This window comes from Microtus pennsylvanicus, chromosome 7 (assembly GCF_037038515.1).
Source record: "Microtus pennsylvanicus isolate mMicPen1 chromosome 7, mMicPen1.hap1, whole genome shotgun sequence".
Lineage (NCBI taxonomy): Eukaryota > Metazoa > Chordata > Mammalia > Rodentia > Cricetidae > Microtus > Microtus pennsylvanicus.
The window spans coordinates 91604890-91623627 of record NC_134585.1 but is presented as its reverse complement, the minus strand read 5'-3'; the positions used below and the strand labels follow the sequence as shown (position 1 = coordinate 91623627).

Below are 18738 nucleotides of genomic sequence, written 5' to 3'. Positions count from 1 at the left end.
AGATTAATTTTGGTTATTTGGAAGCTACAAGATTCTATATGAGGTACATCAGCCATGCCAAGACTCTGTTGAACAAAGATCAAAAACATGGGGATAAAAGAAGGTTAAATGGTGTGGGTTGCCTATCTTGATAGCCTCTGTGATGCTCAGATAAAGAGACTCTCCGAAATGTCATTGAGCCACTGCCCTTGCCCTTCCTACTGAAATACAGGGAGAAGTGAAATGAGGAGGAGGCTATGTGCTCACAAAAGAGAACATGAAAAAGCTGAAACTGGTTTCCCCATTTGTCTTCTCAACCCCTTCAAAACTTCTGCCGTTTTGAAGTTCTCTTGTTTGCTGGATCATGTTGATACAGGGCACTTGTGGAGAAATGTGCATGAGCTGTTCACTAACTGATGGTGAATCTCAAGAATAAGTCATTTGTATTTGCCATCATAGTCAGTAAAGGATTTCTCTAGCCTCAGATACATGACTTCTTCCCGTTCCCAATAAAACATCCTTTCTATGGACTACTATTGAATTAATATTCATAAAAGCAGATTTATATTCATCATTAGTTGAAACCTTTATGATATTCGAATTTCTCTAGACTCAGCTAAGAATTCAGAGTGTCCCCTCCCCCCGCCACAACTATCCTCATAACCAGTTGTTATGCAATGGAGTGCGTGACTAAATCATTTTGCCACTCATTGTCACTCGGCTGCACATTCCGACATTGAGACCCCTATACTGATTATTCTCTACCCCTTTACAACCTGGGCCACCCTCTGGTTAATCTCTCATTTCTTGGCCAATGCATCTGATTGTGTGGGTGGCCCCAGCTGTAGAGCTAGCTCCCTGAGCAGACATGGGAACTGACGGCACTGTACCATCATTTACAGCTCTTCATGCACTACTCCCCCTATGTGCTTGTTGAAGGCTGGCCCTGTGCTCATTTTTGAGTCCCCGTGATGTAAATTATCAAGCTCCCCTATCATAATATCACATTCACCAGCGATGCTTTCGCTGCGTGGGAGGATAATACCAACTGCTTTACCACATGCCACGTTAGTCTGAGCAGGCATCTAAACTCATCTTAGGAATGCCCTTAGGTATTTGTTGCCACCAGTAGATGCTGGAGAGAACGGGGGTTGGCTAACACCTTCTGAACATGCGTGGCCGCACTCCGTCCATGTGGATGATAGTAGGTTTATGAAAACATTCAACTGCACACAATGTTAGAGTTGGCAGTCAACTAATGTTACCCTGACCCTTTGCATAAAAAGCAACTTTGCACAACTCAAATGCATTATTTATGTAAAAGTTATTAGATTTAAATTCTCTGCTGGCAATAAAATGCTGTTACTTTTTTATTATTTCTAAAAATAAAACATTTATCTTATCACAAGATGTTCTTGTTAGCTAATCATTATTCCTGTCACAAGAGTTTTTAATCACTATCAAATGTTGTTATTTAACAGTTTGGTTTTAAAAAAAAGATGTATCTACATCTCATTTTATATATCAGGCAGACATGAGAGTCTTACAAATGAAGTTTCTAGTAATTCCACAGTAATCACTTTATTTGTGTTAGGTAATAAGTCCTTTACCAACTATTTTTTAAATAGTGATCTGTTTTGAAATCAAATGTATTTCATGTTTACACTGGGTTTTCATGTAATAAGCTTGCTATGAAGAGATACCCCATCATCTCTGGAAATTGCATATCACATAGAACATTTTACGTCATTCATTTTTTCTTCAAATGCCAAATTCACACTAAATGACTTTTAAAAATATTTACTTTGTTTTTATGTGTTGGGGGGCAAGGGTAAGTGTATGTGTGTGCAAGTGTATATAGTTGCCCCCAGAGACCAGAAAAGGGAATAACATCCACTGAAGCTTGAGTTACAGGTGGTTGTAAGCTGCCAGACATGAATGCTGGGAACACTTGGGTCCTTTGTTAAGAGAGCAAACACCCTTAAATACTGGGCAGTCTTCTTATCCCTAGCCCTCTCCTCCCTGGATGATCGTTAGAGATCATTTGGAATTGTGTGACTTATCTCTACTCTTGACTGTCTTTTAAAAACCAATCACATTATGACTCTTAATTATATATTTGTTTTTTAAAAAGGGTCTCACTGCATTGCTAAGACTGACTTTTTTTTTTAAAGAGAGATTCTTTCTACATAGCATAGCTCTGATTGACGTTAAACTCACTTCCTCTGTCACCTGGGTGCTGGGATTAAAGGTGTGTGCCACTATTCCCAGGCAGGCTGACTTGAATGTCTGTTCTCAGTTACCATCCAGCCTGTGCCTCCTGAGTAATCATGACTATAGATGCATGCTACCATACCTGGCTTCTAGTTTATTATATTTTTGCCTTATCTAAAAGGAGTAATGTGAGTATTCACCTCAAGCAACCTTAGCTGAAAGTGCATCTAGTAACTAATAAACTAGTTACCAATATGTCATGCTTACTTTTGTATTAATATACCAAAGAATTACTTTTCCTCAAAATCTCTACCCTAAAATAATAAAGCTATGACTCTGAGGAAGCATTCTTATAATGTACCTCAGATAGGGTAATGTTGTTTAGTTGGTCTCCATATAGTTGCTAAACTATTACCAGAATAAGCAAACATGGCTTTAAACTTACACAATAATAAAATGCACGCATCCAATGCACACATGCACAATTCTACCCACACTATACAAGCTGTTTCCAAAGAAACATTAGTATCAAGCACAAAGATTTAAGAATTAACAAGTTGCTTCGAGGTAGTTAAGAAAAATTAAAAGCAAAGAAAGGCAATCACTCTGAGTCCCTTGAATGGTACCTGAATCACTAAGCGTTTCCCCATCAATAAAGTGGTCACCAAACTGCTTAAGAGCTGCATAACATATGAATGAGAATGAGAAAGAAAATCCCCTGAAATATGGTGTGCATATACAAATGCTCGAACTCAGCTGGCTGATACTAGAACAAAGCTCAGACTTATAATAAATACTCAGAATTACAGCCTTTGGCAGGACTTTTAAAATTACTCATCATCATACATCGATCCAACATTTATTCGTTCTTGTCATAATTCTTATGCAAACTGACACAGCTCAGTGCCTAGTTGCCAATAACGAAACAAGCTGGTTCCAAGAAAGACTTAAGAATATAAAGCTTGGCCTTGAGATTTCATGTCAAAGAACCTAGAGACATATTTAATATTTTTCATAGAGTCTTTTAATATCAGGCCTAGCACTGCCTTTGTGGCAATGATTTTGCAAAGGCGTGGATGAATGTTCCATGCACATATACATGGCAATAGGTTTTTTAATCTCATATGCTGGTTCTACTAGTGAAGCTTGCATACTCTATGAGAGTAGTAGGTTCTTTTTTATTATTATTCAGAAGAAACAATACATGGAAATTTAAAATATGGAACAAAGAAGTCGCTGGTAAAGTAAATAAGGAGCCTCTCTGTGTCAAGCCTGGCTTCTGACCTCTACCCCCTAGTCCCTAGCACGTTTTAGAGAAACAGTCCTTTTCAGGACTCTGAAGTCCACTGTCTAGATCAGCAGCTCTCAACCTGTGAGTTGCAAGTCCTTTGGCAATCACATATCAGACATCCTGTATATCACATATTTACATTATAATTCATAACAGTAGCAAAATTACAGTTAGGAAGTAGCAATGAAATAATTTTATGACTGGGGGTCACCACAGCAAAAAGAACTGTACTAAAGGGTCACAGCATTAGGAAGGCTGAGGACCACTAGACTAGATAATTTTTATCAATTCTAAAACCATCATGAAAGTAAAAATCTTTCCTGGCTCTTTCCTGGCATAAAGAATGACTTACTCAGGTTGGGACTGCACTATTTTGTGCTGAGGTCCTTTTGTGCCTTTTCTAAGGTTCTTTTCTTCTGGGTTTGATATATATTCTGGATGTTTGAACTCATCAGACAGCAGAGATTTCTTAATATACCACTAATAAAAATGGTTTAAGGTCTCTCAAGACATTTGAGTATGAAATATGTTGGCATAATTAGTATATGTATTAGTAATAACTATTATATCAGACAGCTCTTTTAGTACATGGATAATTAGAAACTTCTTTCTCATTCCCTAGTCTTACTTGGTATTAGAGATTAAAAATAATAATGGGAAAAAGTAGGTAGACATGACCTGCCTACTTCCTCAATGTCAAGACTAAATATAGTAGACTATAGTTGGTGGCTGGGTTTTAAATATTAGGATGCTATAATCTATACTACCACCTTTATCTCAAATAAAACTTTTGTTTCCTTGTGTGGAACTCAGCAGCTGTCACCAAAGACTTACCCTCTTCATCAGAAACATCAAGAACCTCCGTCATTGTCTCAGGAACATTCAGCTTGTGTTTTTCTGTGATAGTCTGGAAAGACAAAAATCATTCAGTGCAAAGTTAAAAATAAAATCAAACAAAACTTAAATGGAGTCACAGAGGTGCCATACTCTGCAGCAGCAGCAAGCCATCGGACCCCAAACATCCCATCTTATCCATGTGGATGTTTTGGAATCTTACTCGCTTTCATGAAAATTCCTTTGTTCTTTCTGAAGACAAATGACTAAGGACTCCAGGAACATTGTCCATGAGAAGATTCATTACTGTTAGTTCCCAATTGAAAAATGAAGTCTTTAGTAATGGCGTTAGTAATTAGTCTTATCGAAAAGGCAAACTAATGTCTTCAAGACGTCTCTAGCCGTTTCCAGCAAAACTTTACAATGAAGTAATAAACATGCAATGTATTAACAGCAAAGCTGTTACAGAGACGCTGCAAAAGAAATGAAGCGCATAAATTATATGTGACACATGTTGTCAGGGGTTAGAGGACCAGCAGTAGAGAATTAGTCATCTCTATAGTATTCAGACTGCAGTTATGGTTTATTGCTCCTGGGCCTTCTCTGGTGCTCCCTTGAGTGGCCAAATCCAATGATTTCATTCCTGATAGAGGCTCAAAAGCTGAAAGAGCAGGCTCATTTGACTGCATGGCTTCCACTTCCAGACTCATCTTAGCTGTAAGGCCTCTGCACGTCCTTGATCTCAGCTATGCCTCAGTTTCATTGTTGGGAAACCAGAGAGCAATGTTTTATAAGCTGTGATGAGTATCAATGCAGGAGCTCCTAGGGAACAGTCCTTGGACTGTAGACTCAATAAGCATCAGCTGGGGTAACTGATGGATGTAATTGAAAATTACATTCATCCTAGGCATGAAGGGTCTCAGAACATTTTAGTCATGTATGTAACACATTCCTTTCTCTATCAAAACCTTTTCCTTAGACTATCAGATGTGATTACCACAGAGAAATACTTCCTGATGTTCTACCAATAACTTTATTTATTGAACTCTGCTAAATATATATCACACACAACTGTGTGTGGCTCATCTATTTCTCTACCTCCCACAGAAGAGTGGGAGTCATTCCAGAGGTAGAGTGTTACCATAGAACCTGAAACAGAGTAGATGCCTCTCTCATACATACGAAATGATATAAAAGTATGATGCTGTAAAATTATGTTAACATATACTTAAAATTCACTAAGTGACAAAACAGATTTTCTTTTGAGTGGAATCTTTGTTTAAAGATAAGGAAAAACGTACAATGCTAGAGAACCTTGTGGGGTGTAGGTGAGGGCACAATTGAAGCCCACATCAATAAATCCAACTTGCCTACGTTTCTTGGGATATTTATGTAAGGCAACAGGTTTTGACTAGATGAGAACAAGCTAAACACTGCAGTCAAAATAAAGCAAAGGCCCAATGATCTCCCACACACTAGGTAGCAGATAAACATTTGTGAAATGAATAAATTTAAAGGGCTTTCATAAGACACAACTTTATTATTATTTCAGTATTTCAAACTTGGGTTATAAATTTAACTCAGTTAAATTATAATCAATATATCATAGAATTCAACTCTAGCAGTACACTAGAATTGCCAAAAAGTATTTTAAAATATCAATCATCTGAGCTGATAATATGGCGCAGATGATAAAATGTCTGCTACATAAACATGAGGGTCTGAGTTCAGATGACTGGCACATGGTGACCAGGTGCAAGTGCACATAATTGTCACACTAGTGCTGGGAAAACAGGGAGACACCTAGAGCTCACTGGCCATTCTGACTCGCTAAATGAATGAGCTCCAGGTTCAGTGAGATTTTGCCTGAAAACCTAAGACTGACAATGACTGGGGAAGACACTGGATACATGGACCTCTGGCCTTAAGTGTACACACACACACACACACACACACACACACACACACACACACACACTGTTACTTGTGTCTCAATACAGAATAATAATTCTGCATCTTGGGGTCCAGCTAACAGTATTTTTTATAAAAGTCCCATTTAGTTTGAAGTCAGCCTGGCCTACATAGTGAGTTCTCGAGCTACATATTGAGATCTGATCTCCAGGACAGATGTCCCATTTTGTTATATTATACAACTCAATTTGAGGCCCATATTTTAGCCTTAGGGAGACAGTCATACAACAGGCATATCCTGTTAAACTTTCTTGAGACATTCTAAATAAGTATCTAAATGTAAATAAAATGATTTAATAATGTGACTATGTCTATTGTGTTAGACTACTCAGGAAGTTCATTTCATATGAGAATGTTCTAGAGTAATTTCTACGCGAAGAAGTGTCTCCATTAGTAAGTAAACGACTGTGTGGCAGCCCATGGACCATTGTCAGATGCTGGTAGTGTGAGTATACGTTCTTTTTCCTTGCCAGAATGACTAGCCAGGCTGCCGTGTTTGGGATTAAGTGCTATCTGTTATATTAGAAAATGTATATAGCAGGATAAACACAGCACACAATAATCATGTTGCTCACAGATGTTTTCCTGAATAATACTCACAATGCCTTCAATGTACAATGCAATATGTAGCTGTATTTGAATCTAATACTTGCCCAATCTTCACAGGGCATCAGCAAATGTTTGTTGAATGTATCACAAACAGATCTTTCTACTCATGAGGTATATAATTAGATATAATATACAATTTTCTTTTGAAATGAAATATCCTTAAGATATTTGGTTACTGAAACATAGTTTGTTTAAACAACTGCATTTGCACAATAGATGGAGGACAAAGCTATAATTCAAGGCTCATGTACTCTTGCTTTTGCTACAGAGTCTAAGATGTCATGGTCAAGATCTGAAACAACTTTAAAAGTTAAAATAAAGAATATGTTATGCACAAGACTAATGAGATATAATTAAGTCAGACAATGAGTGAGTCATCATGCTATTGGAACACAGAGAAAATTAAATATAAGCTCTTATGAGGCTTTATAATTAGTGGATAATATCTGGTTTTCCCTGGGCGAGGAAACTGTATGCTAAGTGGCCCCACTTGGCCAACACCCCCTACCTAGTCATGCCTTGTATTCACAGACCTCCCAAGCCATCACAGCATAGACAATGATCTCGGCCACCATGTCACCTTTCAACACCTTCACCCTGTGGCTGTCATCAGAGCACTTGTAGGCTACCCTTCTTTTGTTAATGCCAACCATATTTGTCAATATAACTGTTGTAACTAAGCAAACAAACTATTAAATGTATAATTGTTTTCATTTTTCTAGAAAGATAAAGGTAAGTACTCTAGGAAGTTTCAACAAAGATGTGCCCCCCCCCAAATAACTGCTACCAAATTAGGTGTGGGTGAGACAATTATAAATGAATTTAAAAATATATCAGACAAAGTTAAAGGTTCTATACTCCACATGTTTCTTTAAGAACACACAAAAAATGCATAAATGTTATATAAAACTTTTGAAAATATTTGTTTATAATATGCATGAATATTTGCCTTCGTGTATGTACTTACAATGCATTCTGGACCCTATGTAGGCAAGAAGAGGGTTTTGGATCTGCTGGAACTAGGGCAATAGGCAGCTATAAACTGCCATTTGGATAGCAAGGGCTAACCACCAGGCCATCTCTTGAGCCCCAGGAAGTGATAACTAGGTGTTATAAAGCACATACACACATAATGACTATTGATAGTGTTTGTGCAAAGATGACAATCCAGACATTTGATCAAGGAACTATATTCACAGAAAAAAAAATTATGATCAGACAGCGTGAAAGGACATTATCTGTATGCATTGAATTTTTATTTCAATGATTCTTTTAACAAACATGGTATCAAATCAAATTTCGGACTTAGAATTACATTTTCTTTACTGCTTTAAAAAAACCTACCTAATGAGCAAAGGAAAATATATCTAATATGATTTATATGTGGTAATTTTGGGTAATTTATTAGATAATTATGTTCTTTCTAGCAACGACTCTTTGCCATATAATATATTACTTTAAAATTACACCAATAATCTGATGATAGCAGATTGACAGGTGGAGGAATGAGTAATTTTTCATAGTTTTTCCAATCTTACTAGACTAGGGCTGTTGGCTATTGCTGTTGGGAATACGCCCCCAGTTTTGTGATGACGATTCCTGCAAACACAGAGAACTTCATCCTAAGACAATGCTGAACTATCCCACCTCCCCTGCTGCGTCTCTCAGTGTAAACTTAGAATGCCACAATTCCACAGTGTTTGGGCGATCTCGGCCGCCCCAGCCTCTCCCTTACAATCCACTGCCTCTCATCCGCTCTCTCACAATGCCTTCATTCATGCTTTGGGGCAAAGGACTTGGGGAAGAAGTTTCTTTTCAAAAGACCTCACATGACTGCACAGCGGCACACCCTGGAAATGCAATGGGTGGTAAGCGAGCCCATCACTTGTGCAGCTACAATTCAATGGCCGCATCCAATGGACGCGTCTAACCTCATCACGTGAAATTCGATCCCCTTTGCCTCATTATAAAATGCCGTGCACTGCTGGCTATCACTGTGGTGCTGGGTTTTGTTTGTTTTTGTTTTGGCTAGTCAGTAAACTTTAGAAAATGACATGAAATAGGACATGCCCATTGAAATCAGTAAAGTATAATTCTTGTGTGGCATTTTATTTTATTTTATTTTGTGGAAAACTCGGCAGGAATAGTTCTTTCATAGAATTCTGGTTAAGCTATTTTTCAGCAAAACCAAGATTAATTAGATGGGAATGGTTAGGAAAGAGGCTTTTGCGATCCAGCAGCCTAAACTGAATTCCAGATGTGTCCTCCGAAGCTAGCACAATACTAATCTTACATATTAGCTATTTGAGATATCACAGACAGCGCCCTATAGGAAAAAGAATGACTGAGCGCTATTTCCCACAGAGAGGTGTACTGCATGAAGACCTCCACACTAGAAGAGAATGCATAGATACTTTTTTAGCTCCAAATTTCATATCTCAGAACAAACTCACAATTCTATCAGGAACCAATTGGGAGCATCAGACAATAAACATAAAGCAGAATCAAATCATGCAGCCATTGAGATAGAGAGAGGGCTCAGTAGTTAAGAGCACTGACTGCTCTTCCAGGGGATACAGGTTCACTCCCCGGCATCCACTAATGGCCAACAATTGTCTGTAACTCCAGTTCCAGGGGATCTGATGCCCTCTGTAGGCACCCGGCATAGACATACATGCAAGCGAACTATAAATAAAACAACAACCCGCCACTAACACCACCCTCCAGATAAAGGGGATTGGTGGAAATGGTGGTTTATTTAATGTGAGTGACACACTGAAGCTGAAATCTGACATTCTGTGTGTTATTTATGGCTTACTGGGTTTTTCACCTAGAAATTTCAAATATGGTGAGTTTTTTTTCAAATAATGTTCAACTTTAAAATGAACATAAATAATAATATAGTAGTGAAAATATAATTAAATATAAATAATTCAAAAGCAAAACCTCATAAAATGTTCTAAAAACAATTGCCTTGTGTTAGAGTTAACTGTCAGGGATAAGACTTTCCATATCTTTTTTTTTTAAATTTATTTATTATGTGTACACTATTCTGTCTGTGTATATGCCTGCAGGCCAGAAGAGGGCACCAGACCCCATTACAGATGGTTGTGAGCCACCATGTGGTTGCTGGGAATTGAACTCAGGACCTTTGGAAGAGCAGGCAATGCTCTTAACCACTGAGCCATCTCTCCAGCCCCTCCATATCTTCCCTGTATATCTGGTTTCTGGCAAACCATCTGCCTGCTTACTTAGAGACGGTAAATATTTTTTTTTAAAAAAAATCAGCATGTGTGTATGTCTTTGGAGTTGGATTGTGGCTCTCTCCTTCTCTAAATCCAGGCATGTTTATTTAAGTGAAATCAAAAATTTCTGTCTCATGTCAGAAGAGCCACCTGATCTGGGACATAAGATAAACAAATATTTAAGGACTACTTTATTGCCACTGATCTTATAATCTTTTGGTTTTATATTGACTCTTTAACAGCTTTTATTTTTTTATTTTTTATTTATTTATTTATTAAAGATTTCTGCCTCCTCCCTGCCACCGCCTCCCATTTCCCTCCCCCTCCCCCGATCAAGTCCCCCTCCCTCATCAGCTCGAAGAGCAATCAGTTTTTGATCCTACTGCAAGTACTGGCTTTGTGGGAGCCTAGGCAGTTTGGATGCTCACCTTACTAGACCTGGATGGAGGTGGGTGGTCCTTGGACTTTCCACAGGTCAGGGAACCCTGATTTAACAGCTTTTCTTAAGGTTCAAAATTTATAAGATTATAAAATTTATAAGATGAATATATACATCAATATTATAAATATATTTTAAACTTTTTGTCATGGTATTAATGGTCATACAGAGTACTAACAATTAAAAAAAAAAATGTTTCAACTACCTTCCTGTACATGATTTTGGGTCTGAGTACCAGTTTTCTGCAGTGAATCATGAGCCTGCCTAACAACGACCTTTGAAGTCTCCGTAAAGACAATGGGGCCATATATTGGACGCCATGTAGCTGCCCAAGAAGCAACACGTGAGGTAACAAACCAACCACGAGCCTCATGGTAAAATATAAAATAATAGAAATGGGTTAACTTAAGACGCAAGAGTTAGTTAATAAGAAGCCTGAGCTAAAAGGCCAAAGAATACGTAATTAACATTAAGCCTCAGAGTGGTTATTTTATAAGCGACTTCAGAAACAGAGGGCGGAGAAAACTTGGTCCAGGGGGCCCACGGGATGGAGAATATTTATAATTGTGTGTGTGTATGTGTGTGTGTGTGTGTGTGTGTGTGTGTGTGTGTATTTCACCTGTGTGACTGCAGAGCACACACACCAAGTTGCACAGTGAGAGCTGGAGAACAGCCTAGGATTGTCACTCTAAACTTTCCACTTTGTTTTGAGATAGGAACTCACTGCTTGCTGCTGGGAAGCCCATGTTCTATGGCCCTCCAACTTCTGAGAATTCTCCTGCCTCCACCTCCTATCTGTCCACAGAAAGACCACAATTGCAGATGTCCATTACCATTGTGTGGTTCTGGGGACAAAACTTAGTTTCTCACACTGGTAAGGCAAGTGTGTTAGCCACTGTGTCAATCCCCAGCCTAGTACTTAGAATGCTTAGAAACAAATTAAGAAATGTTAGCTGCTTCTGTTTTAAAATATGGATCTTTTGCATTTAAAAACATTTGCTCTAATATTTATGTACCGGAAATCTTAATGAGATGTATACGTTTCACCATGTTGTTGATGTACCAAAAAAAAAATGCATTTTCCTCTGGGTTATAACTCTCTTTTCCCCTCCCACTACGCTTGTGCAGAAGAACTCTTTCAACCACTGATGATCTTCAGCTGATAGCACAGAGGCCCCACACATCTTTCCTTCCTTAAAGAAGAAATGTTACTTAGCAAAGTAGGACCAGAGGAAAAGAGCCACAGCTTGCCATCTAGCGGTCATTCCGTAAAAATACACATCCATTATTTCCAGCGTGAAAAAAGTATTGAAGTTAACAAAATCCAAGACTCTGACAGCACCCATGCTCAGCCAATCTTCTCACTAACACCTTTGTGTCTTTGTGAAGTGCATGCCGCTCTGAGGTGAAATAGCTGCGCAAGTCTTCATACGAAGACTTCCCTGTTACGAAAAACCACTCGTTTTTAAAGTGGTTAAGATTCAGCCAAGCGGAAAGATTTTTAAATATTCTCACCACAAGGAAATGAATTTTTGTGGGGACAGACATATCTATCCTCATTTGAGTGACACAGAATGGAAACACGCACCATACTATCCCGAGCAATCACAGAAGCCTGACCATTTCCCACTAACTGATTCCAAATGTTTAAATAGAAGAAAATTAAGAAAAAATAAAAGGCCATGGCCTTGTATCATGACCTGTAAGTAGAATGTTAAACATTAGCAAGACTTTTTCGCATTTATAAATGATCCGATCTATATCTTTAAAACCCCTGTGTGCGCTGGCTAAAGGAGATGGCTCTGCTTGCACAATGAGCAGCTGCCTCCCATCAAAAAGTTCAGGCGATATTGTGCAGTTCATTAATTATTCATACGCCACTCTATTTAAAACTGCATGTTACATCGACTGTGTTTCATCTACCTCAATGGCTGTCCACGGGGGCTTTTCGCTGGCCTGTAAAACAAAATTCCTTTCTTTTCCCTCCCCTCTATTTAAAAGAATCCAGTGTTCCCAAACTCTGTATGCAGTGGTTCCAGCTTGGAGCATTCAGCACAGCCTTACTCCGAACACTTGGTTGATCTGTGGTGTCACTGTTTCCATGGAACATCTCAGATCTTGTTGTTTCTCCGCTTTACAACGATAAATTGAAACGCTGTTGTTCGTCGAACTCGTGCTTAAATTAAAGTTTAAAAACTCCCCCTGGAGCCTATGCAGAGATAAGGATGCAGCACTCTCTGGATTTGCTCTTGGGATTTTCTCTGGCCAAGAGCCATGACTATCACTGGTCCCTTCTCGGGGATCATTAGGTGTTTTAAAGCAGTGGAAATAAAGGATCGTAGGCATACACCAGACATCTGCAATTTTTATTCTAAAAAAAAAATCAGCAGACATAAGAAGGAAAAGAAGAAATTTGAGGAGACTCTGTTGTCTGTGGAAGTGCATTTGACCTAGCCAGGGTCTCTTTTGAGAAGAGGCTGCTTGACCTCTAGGCCAAGTTCAAGCTGGTGACAGCCTGTGATACCTTTCTGCCAGCGGTAGGTGTCACACAACCAGAAGAAAGAAGCAGAAGAACCAGAAAAGAACTCACAGGGTAAAGCACTTTTCTATAATTACAAAGCTATATTCATATATTTGATTTGGAATTATACTGACAGAAACCCTGCACCCGTTGGTAAGCACATTTATAGCTGCATATTCCTGAGCCTATTCTACCATGCATGCAACAACAACAACAAAAAAAAGTTCAAGCCGCAAACACTGAGCAAAAGGTATGTGGCGGGAAAAACAAGAGGACAGGAGCAGACCAGTCATCAGGACTCACCGTGGTGGTGGTGGTGACCTCCTCAGTCACAACCTTCAGGGTATCAACCACAGAGATGTAGCCCAGCCGCTTAGCAATCGCCAGAGCTGTGTTACCATTCTGAAGAGAGAGAAAGAGGGAAAGAGTGAGGAAGGCTAGGGAGGACTGCCTTCGGAGCCAATGAGCTCACCCGGGGCTAGGCATGAGCCAGCACTTCCTTCCAAAACAAGGCAAGCTCGGGAAAATCACTAGTTTTTACCATTACGTCTAAATCTGTCTTTGTAACTTCTTTAGACTATAGCCCAGGTCACCATGGTAACACAACAAGCTTGCATCTGCCTGCTCTTTTTAATAAGAAGCACTTGATGCTTAACCCTGAGGTTGTCAAGCAGCTCCAAAGGCTGCCCTGGTCTTCTAAAGCCACCCCTGGAACTGAGGACAGTGTCTGCCAAAACTACCAGGGAGAACCTGGTATGCACATTGCTCACCAAGGGTCAGGCCATCTGCTGCAGGTAAGATGTTACCATAGGGACCCAGTGACAGATTTAGCTTCTGCTCCGTAGGAGCTCCAGGGCTGCAAAAACTACACAAGCCAGCAATTCCAGCCGCCTCCAGCCCAGGCCACTGGGGACCCCGTTTGTTTAATTGCACCGCTTAGTTTACATTTCAATGGCTCCACATCCCAATGAGGCCCGTTCGAAGCCAGCAGCTCAGAAACTGGGCTCTGTTAAGAAGACGGGGGAGGGAGGGGCGGATATGTGCTCACATCTGAGAGCCAGCTGTAAGCAAAGCCCTTCCAGCAGTCCAAGTGGAGGGCCCCATTCCCCAGAGCCCCAACTGACTTCCTTCCCGGCAAACACTCCCCAGAAATCACAGACTACTAGAAAGGATTTTTGCCCAAATCTGGGGCTTTCCACAGCCTGGGAGTTTGTTTAAGGAGGATGGGTCACACTTAATCTCTGACAATAGGACGCAGAGCAGGGCAAGGGAGGAGAAAGATGAAAGCCCAGGGAAGGACACAGGCATCCTTACCGCGGTGGTGGCATTTGGCTTGGCCCCATGCTGGAGCAGGACATTAATGATGTGTGTGTGGCCCTGTTGGGCAGCTTGGTGCAGAGGTGTGTAGCCATTCTGTAGATCATGATGGCGCCGATTTGCAGAGGGAGAAGAAAATCAGGTTAGCCTTCAGTCTCAGTTCTGTCGTCTTATTTACAGCAAACCCACCAAGCAAGCACCTCATTGTTTATTTGGAGCACAATTTTCCCAGCAACCCGCGTCTCAGCAGCAAACACTCCCTCACACCTTATGGTGGACTAAACAAGAAGAGACGAGATTATGAAACACGAGATAAACAGACTCAATTTATAACGGTTATTATATTCTAACCAATTGACATTTAAAATGATTCCGCAGAGAGAAGATTTAAAAAGGGAAAGAACAACAAAGCTGTGATATTTTTCCTCAGGAAAGATGAAGAGTAACTGGGTATTTCACCGAGGGCTGTTGAGGGTCACACAAACTGCTATCAACCCTCGAAGTTAGCTTTAGATCTACGACAATAAAAGAATTTAACCTCAAGCTTATCCCAGGAGATAGCCTTGGTTAGAGAAAGCTGCATGCGGAAGCTTCTGAATAGAAAACTCCATTAGAAGCCCAATGCCCTGCCCCAGTAAAATGTGTCTAAAAACTAGAATTTTGACATGCAATCAAAACTTTGACGGAGATGAAAGTCCCTGGCTTGGAGTTGATGTTGGGACTAGCATGGGGCCAGCCTTGAGCAGAGCTGTAGTAGATGGCAGGGGTGGTACAAATTAGCGTTTATATTAACTCCAAATTTTTACTGGAATCCTTGATGGGGGAACGGGAGTCATCCCTTGGGCGTTCATTTTATGCTGGACCTTAGAGTGCGGTCCCTTCTAATCAACACCATCACCCTGAAATGACTTGCAGTGCTTAGTATAGAAAAAGAATTTTGCAAATAATAGTTGACTAAAAGAATAATGAACAAGTGGTTCATAAGTGAGTATTTTTTCTCCCCATTGCAAAAACAACAAAACTGAAAATAACAGGGTTAACCTATTCCTCCACAGTCACTCGAAGCGCAATTTCTATGCAGAAGATCACGGACATCAGTGACTACTTGGCAATTCTCTGCAAAAAAATAATTATTTGTCTGTATGAGAGTCCATTGCATTACGCTGTAACTTCTGAGTGGTATATTTGTCTATGCTTAAAAGAATATGCACACCCGTGTGCACATTTCCTGCAGTGTCAAAGCAGACAACATGTATACCTGGTCATTTCATGAGCGTCATAGGACCCCTTCCATATAGTCACGGTGGCCTTTCTGCCCAGGTGTCCCTAACTCTGTCATGTCAGGAGTCCGACAGCTGCTACGGATCCCCACAACAGAATAAACCCAATGTCCTGAAAATGCAGTCTATTTAAAAAGACTCTTAGAATCCTACAGTTATTATTATTTTATTTTATTTTATTTTGGTTTTGGTGCCTGTCCCAGAACTAGCTCTTGTAGACCAGGCTGGCCTCGAACTCCCAGAGATCCGCCTGCCTCTGCCTCCCGAGTGCTGGGATTAAAGGTGTGCGCCACCACCGTCTGGCTCCTACAGTTATTATAAGACCCTGTTCTCAAGTCAGCCAAATCCATGGACATTTGAGAAGGATAAAGTAAGTGGTTTTTATTTTCCTAAAAATTTTTCCTTTCCATTTTATTTATAAGATTCAGCCAAATGAATTTGCCTGTCTTTTTCATTATCACTCAAGTTGGTTTATTTAAAAAGCATTCACTAACCATGTGCTATGTGCTAAATACTTTGTTATATAAATAACATTCCTTATATTAAACTAATATGATATATTTTAAAGGATAGATTGCCTCCATAAATAATGCTAAATATAATTAGTCATGGTGTAGACCATATTAAATGGAGTCCTCAGTGACAGACAGCTATGGTCTGGAAAACGACCCCTGCATGCGATTCAATCGGACCTTCGCCTGAAGCTGTGACGACTGAGAATGTTCACTGGAAGCTGGAGCAGGTCAAAAACTTTACCTTGACATTGACTTCATGTTTATGTGACTCTCCAACTCGCTGGCACACCAGCTTCAGATCTACCCCTTCTACTGAGGACAAACAAGACTCCAAATCCCTGTTTCATTTCTTCATATATGTATGTCTTGTACAAGACATTTATCATTGTATTGTTCTGAAAGTGGGTTGTTCTTAATATTATTGTAGTGTAATAATTCTAGTTGATTCACAAGAACATAGATTGTGATTATGACCATACTAAGATTTCTTGTGTAAGAAACATTAATTCTGATCAGAAAGTAAAAATATAGCATGTTTCTAAGCTTGTCAAATCCTGCTAGGATCTTTGTAAACCTACACCTTTAACTCTTCCTTTAAAGGAGAGCTTATAAAATAAATTTGTTTTCAACATGACATTTCTAAGACAACTTAAATTGATGGTGATACATTTATCTCAGATGTCCCCTAAGATATCTTCTCTGTTTATTAAAAGGGGAATTTTCCATGACTTTACTTGATGATGAAGAAATACTAAACCATTAATCTATGCTAGTTGTATGAAAACAAAGGACACTTCTTGGTTCCAAAGCTGAGGGATGTTATTGCATTACAGAGAAGCACAATCAGCAAGTTGGAAACATTGTTTGTGCTGGTATAATATGAGCTCAGTGCTGCCTACTTTAGACATGTTTTATTTTAATCAATTACTTATTTGTTTTCTTATTTATTTTGTTTATGCTGTCAACAATAAATACTTAAGAATTCACTGTTTGAGCGATGGGGAATACAGCTCAGACATTAAAGAGGTAATATATTGTGGCTAAAATTAATGAGCAAGTCAGATTTAATGAAGGTTTTGTAATTCTTTGGAGGAATGTGATAGATTTCACTAAAGATTATGTATAGACATGAGTTTTTCACAGCTGAGGCCAAAATGCATAATTTGAGTATAACTCTACTTCTGTTAACCACTTCGGATTCATAGAATTCATTCACAAAATGAATGGTAATCACAGTGTATAAATAAAATCCTTAAAAGAGTAAGAGGGCAAATTATTGACTACAATTATGTATTTTAAATTAATTATGATTTTTACCTGTTATATTATAAAACCAAGCACTTTGAAATCTTAATCAATTACCATTTTCTATGCACAAGTAATAAATGAAATTGCTTAAAAATAGTGGATAGCTTTTGTATGTTATACACAACTGAAAAGTAAAAATTCATTAAAAATTTAAAAAATAAAAAAAAAGACTCCAAATCCCTCACGCTTCCATTTTCCTCACTTGTAATACAGAAATGGCTGAAGGTCTAAGTTCCAAGAAGGACCAAAGAAGTTTCCCATGAAGATATGTATAGCTCATAGTAGTTATATGCAAATGCCAGCAACCTGTGCCATTTCCTCATAGACTCTCTTTTATCTTTGCGGTGTGTCTGATCAAAGAAATTTTCAGTTTGTACTAGAGTTTAAACACTCTTCACAAGTTAAATCCCTTTAAGTCCAGTTTGTTTCAATCTAATATAACAGAGCTTTATTATAATTCTAAGAAAATAATGATTTCATTTTTAAAAGTTTACATTTCTTAATCTTTACGTCAAATTTTATAAAGAGTTATAGAGTAAAGGCAGTACATGTTTGCATTCTAAAAGTAGCTAAACATCCTTTAGTAACTATGGTAACACATAAAACATCAGGAAGAGAATGAAATTCCTGCAGCATAGGTATCATATCATTCCATGCGAAAGAATTCTCAAGAACTTATTAACAGATTGCCTCTTAAGACATGCATCTGTCTACTGCACTGAAATACACACACACAAATGTCACAGTAAATGTTATCTCGTTCACCTAAAATGTTAAAGTTGGATTTTGTTTTTCTCTTAATCAAATGTTTGCCTAGTATAGATCTAATTCCACAGAGGCCCAGACAGTACCACACAGTGCTTAGCATCTAAATGCTGAAGCCATCTCAGTGGACCAACACCGCAACCACAGACTGTTGCTGATACTGCCAGTGTTCCCAATTGCATGGTGCATTTGTACGGTTCACTCTGTCGTGACTGTGCCTCTGAGCTGGCTCAACAAAAAGGGTGCTAGAAACGAAAGCCCGAGGAGCTGCAGGGAAGCTCTTCTGCAAGCACCAACGAAAGCTTTGCAGAATTATGTAGGTCAGACACGAGACAATGGCCATCGTAGGACAAGCTCAGAGGTTTGAATCTTAAGTGCCCCAGGACTATTTATAGTTTACAAAATAAGTTTGTGTTGGATTAGTTTAGGAACATGCTTTTGCACGAAAAT

General features: G+C 39.1%; 1 protein-coding gene across 50 annotated transcripts in view; it reads right to left on the bottom strand.

Annotated features, from left to right (window-relative positions):
* Ank2 (ankyrin 2) overlaps positions 1–18738 on the bottom strand; it is a 521939-nt gene that overhangs the window by 61058 nt on the left and 442143 nt on the right. For 42 of the 50 annotated variants that reach the window (XM_075981421.1, XM_075981404.1, XM_075981393.1 and 39 more), the window contains 3 exons: positions 14418–14516; positions 13407–13505; positions 4319–4391 (listed from right to left, as the gene is read on the bottom strand). In XM_075981421.1, coding sequence (XP_075837536.1) covers positions 4319–4391; positions 13407–13505; positions 14418–14516 — 271 coding nt within the window. Of the gene's footprint in view, positions 1–2819; positions 2874–4318; positions 4392–13406; positions 13506–14417; positions 14517–18738 lie in introns of all 50 variants that reach the window. The other 8 variants (XM_075981403.1, XM_075981391.1, XM_075981383.1 and 5 more) reach the window with 1 other exon arrangement.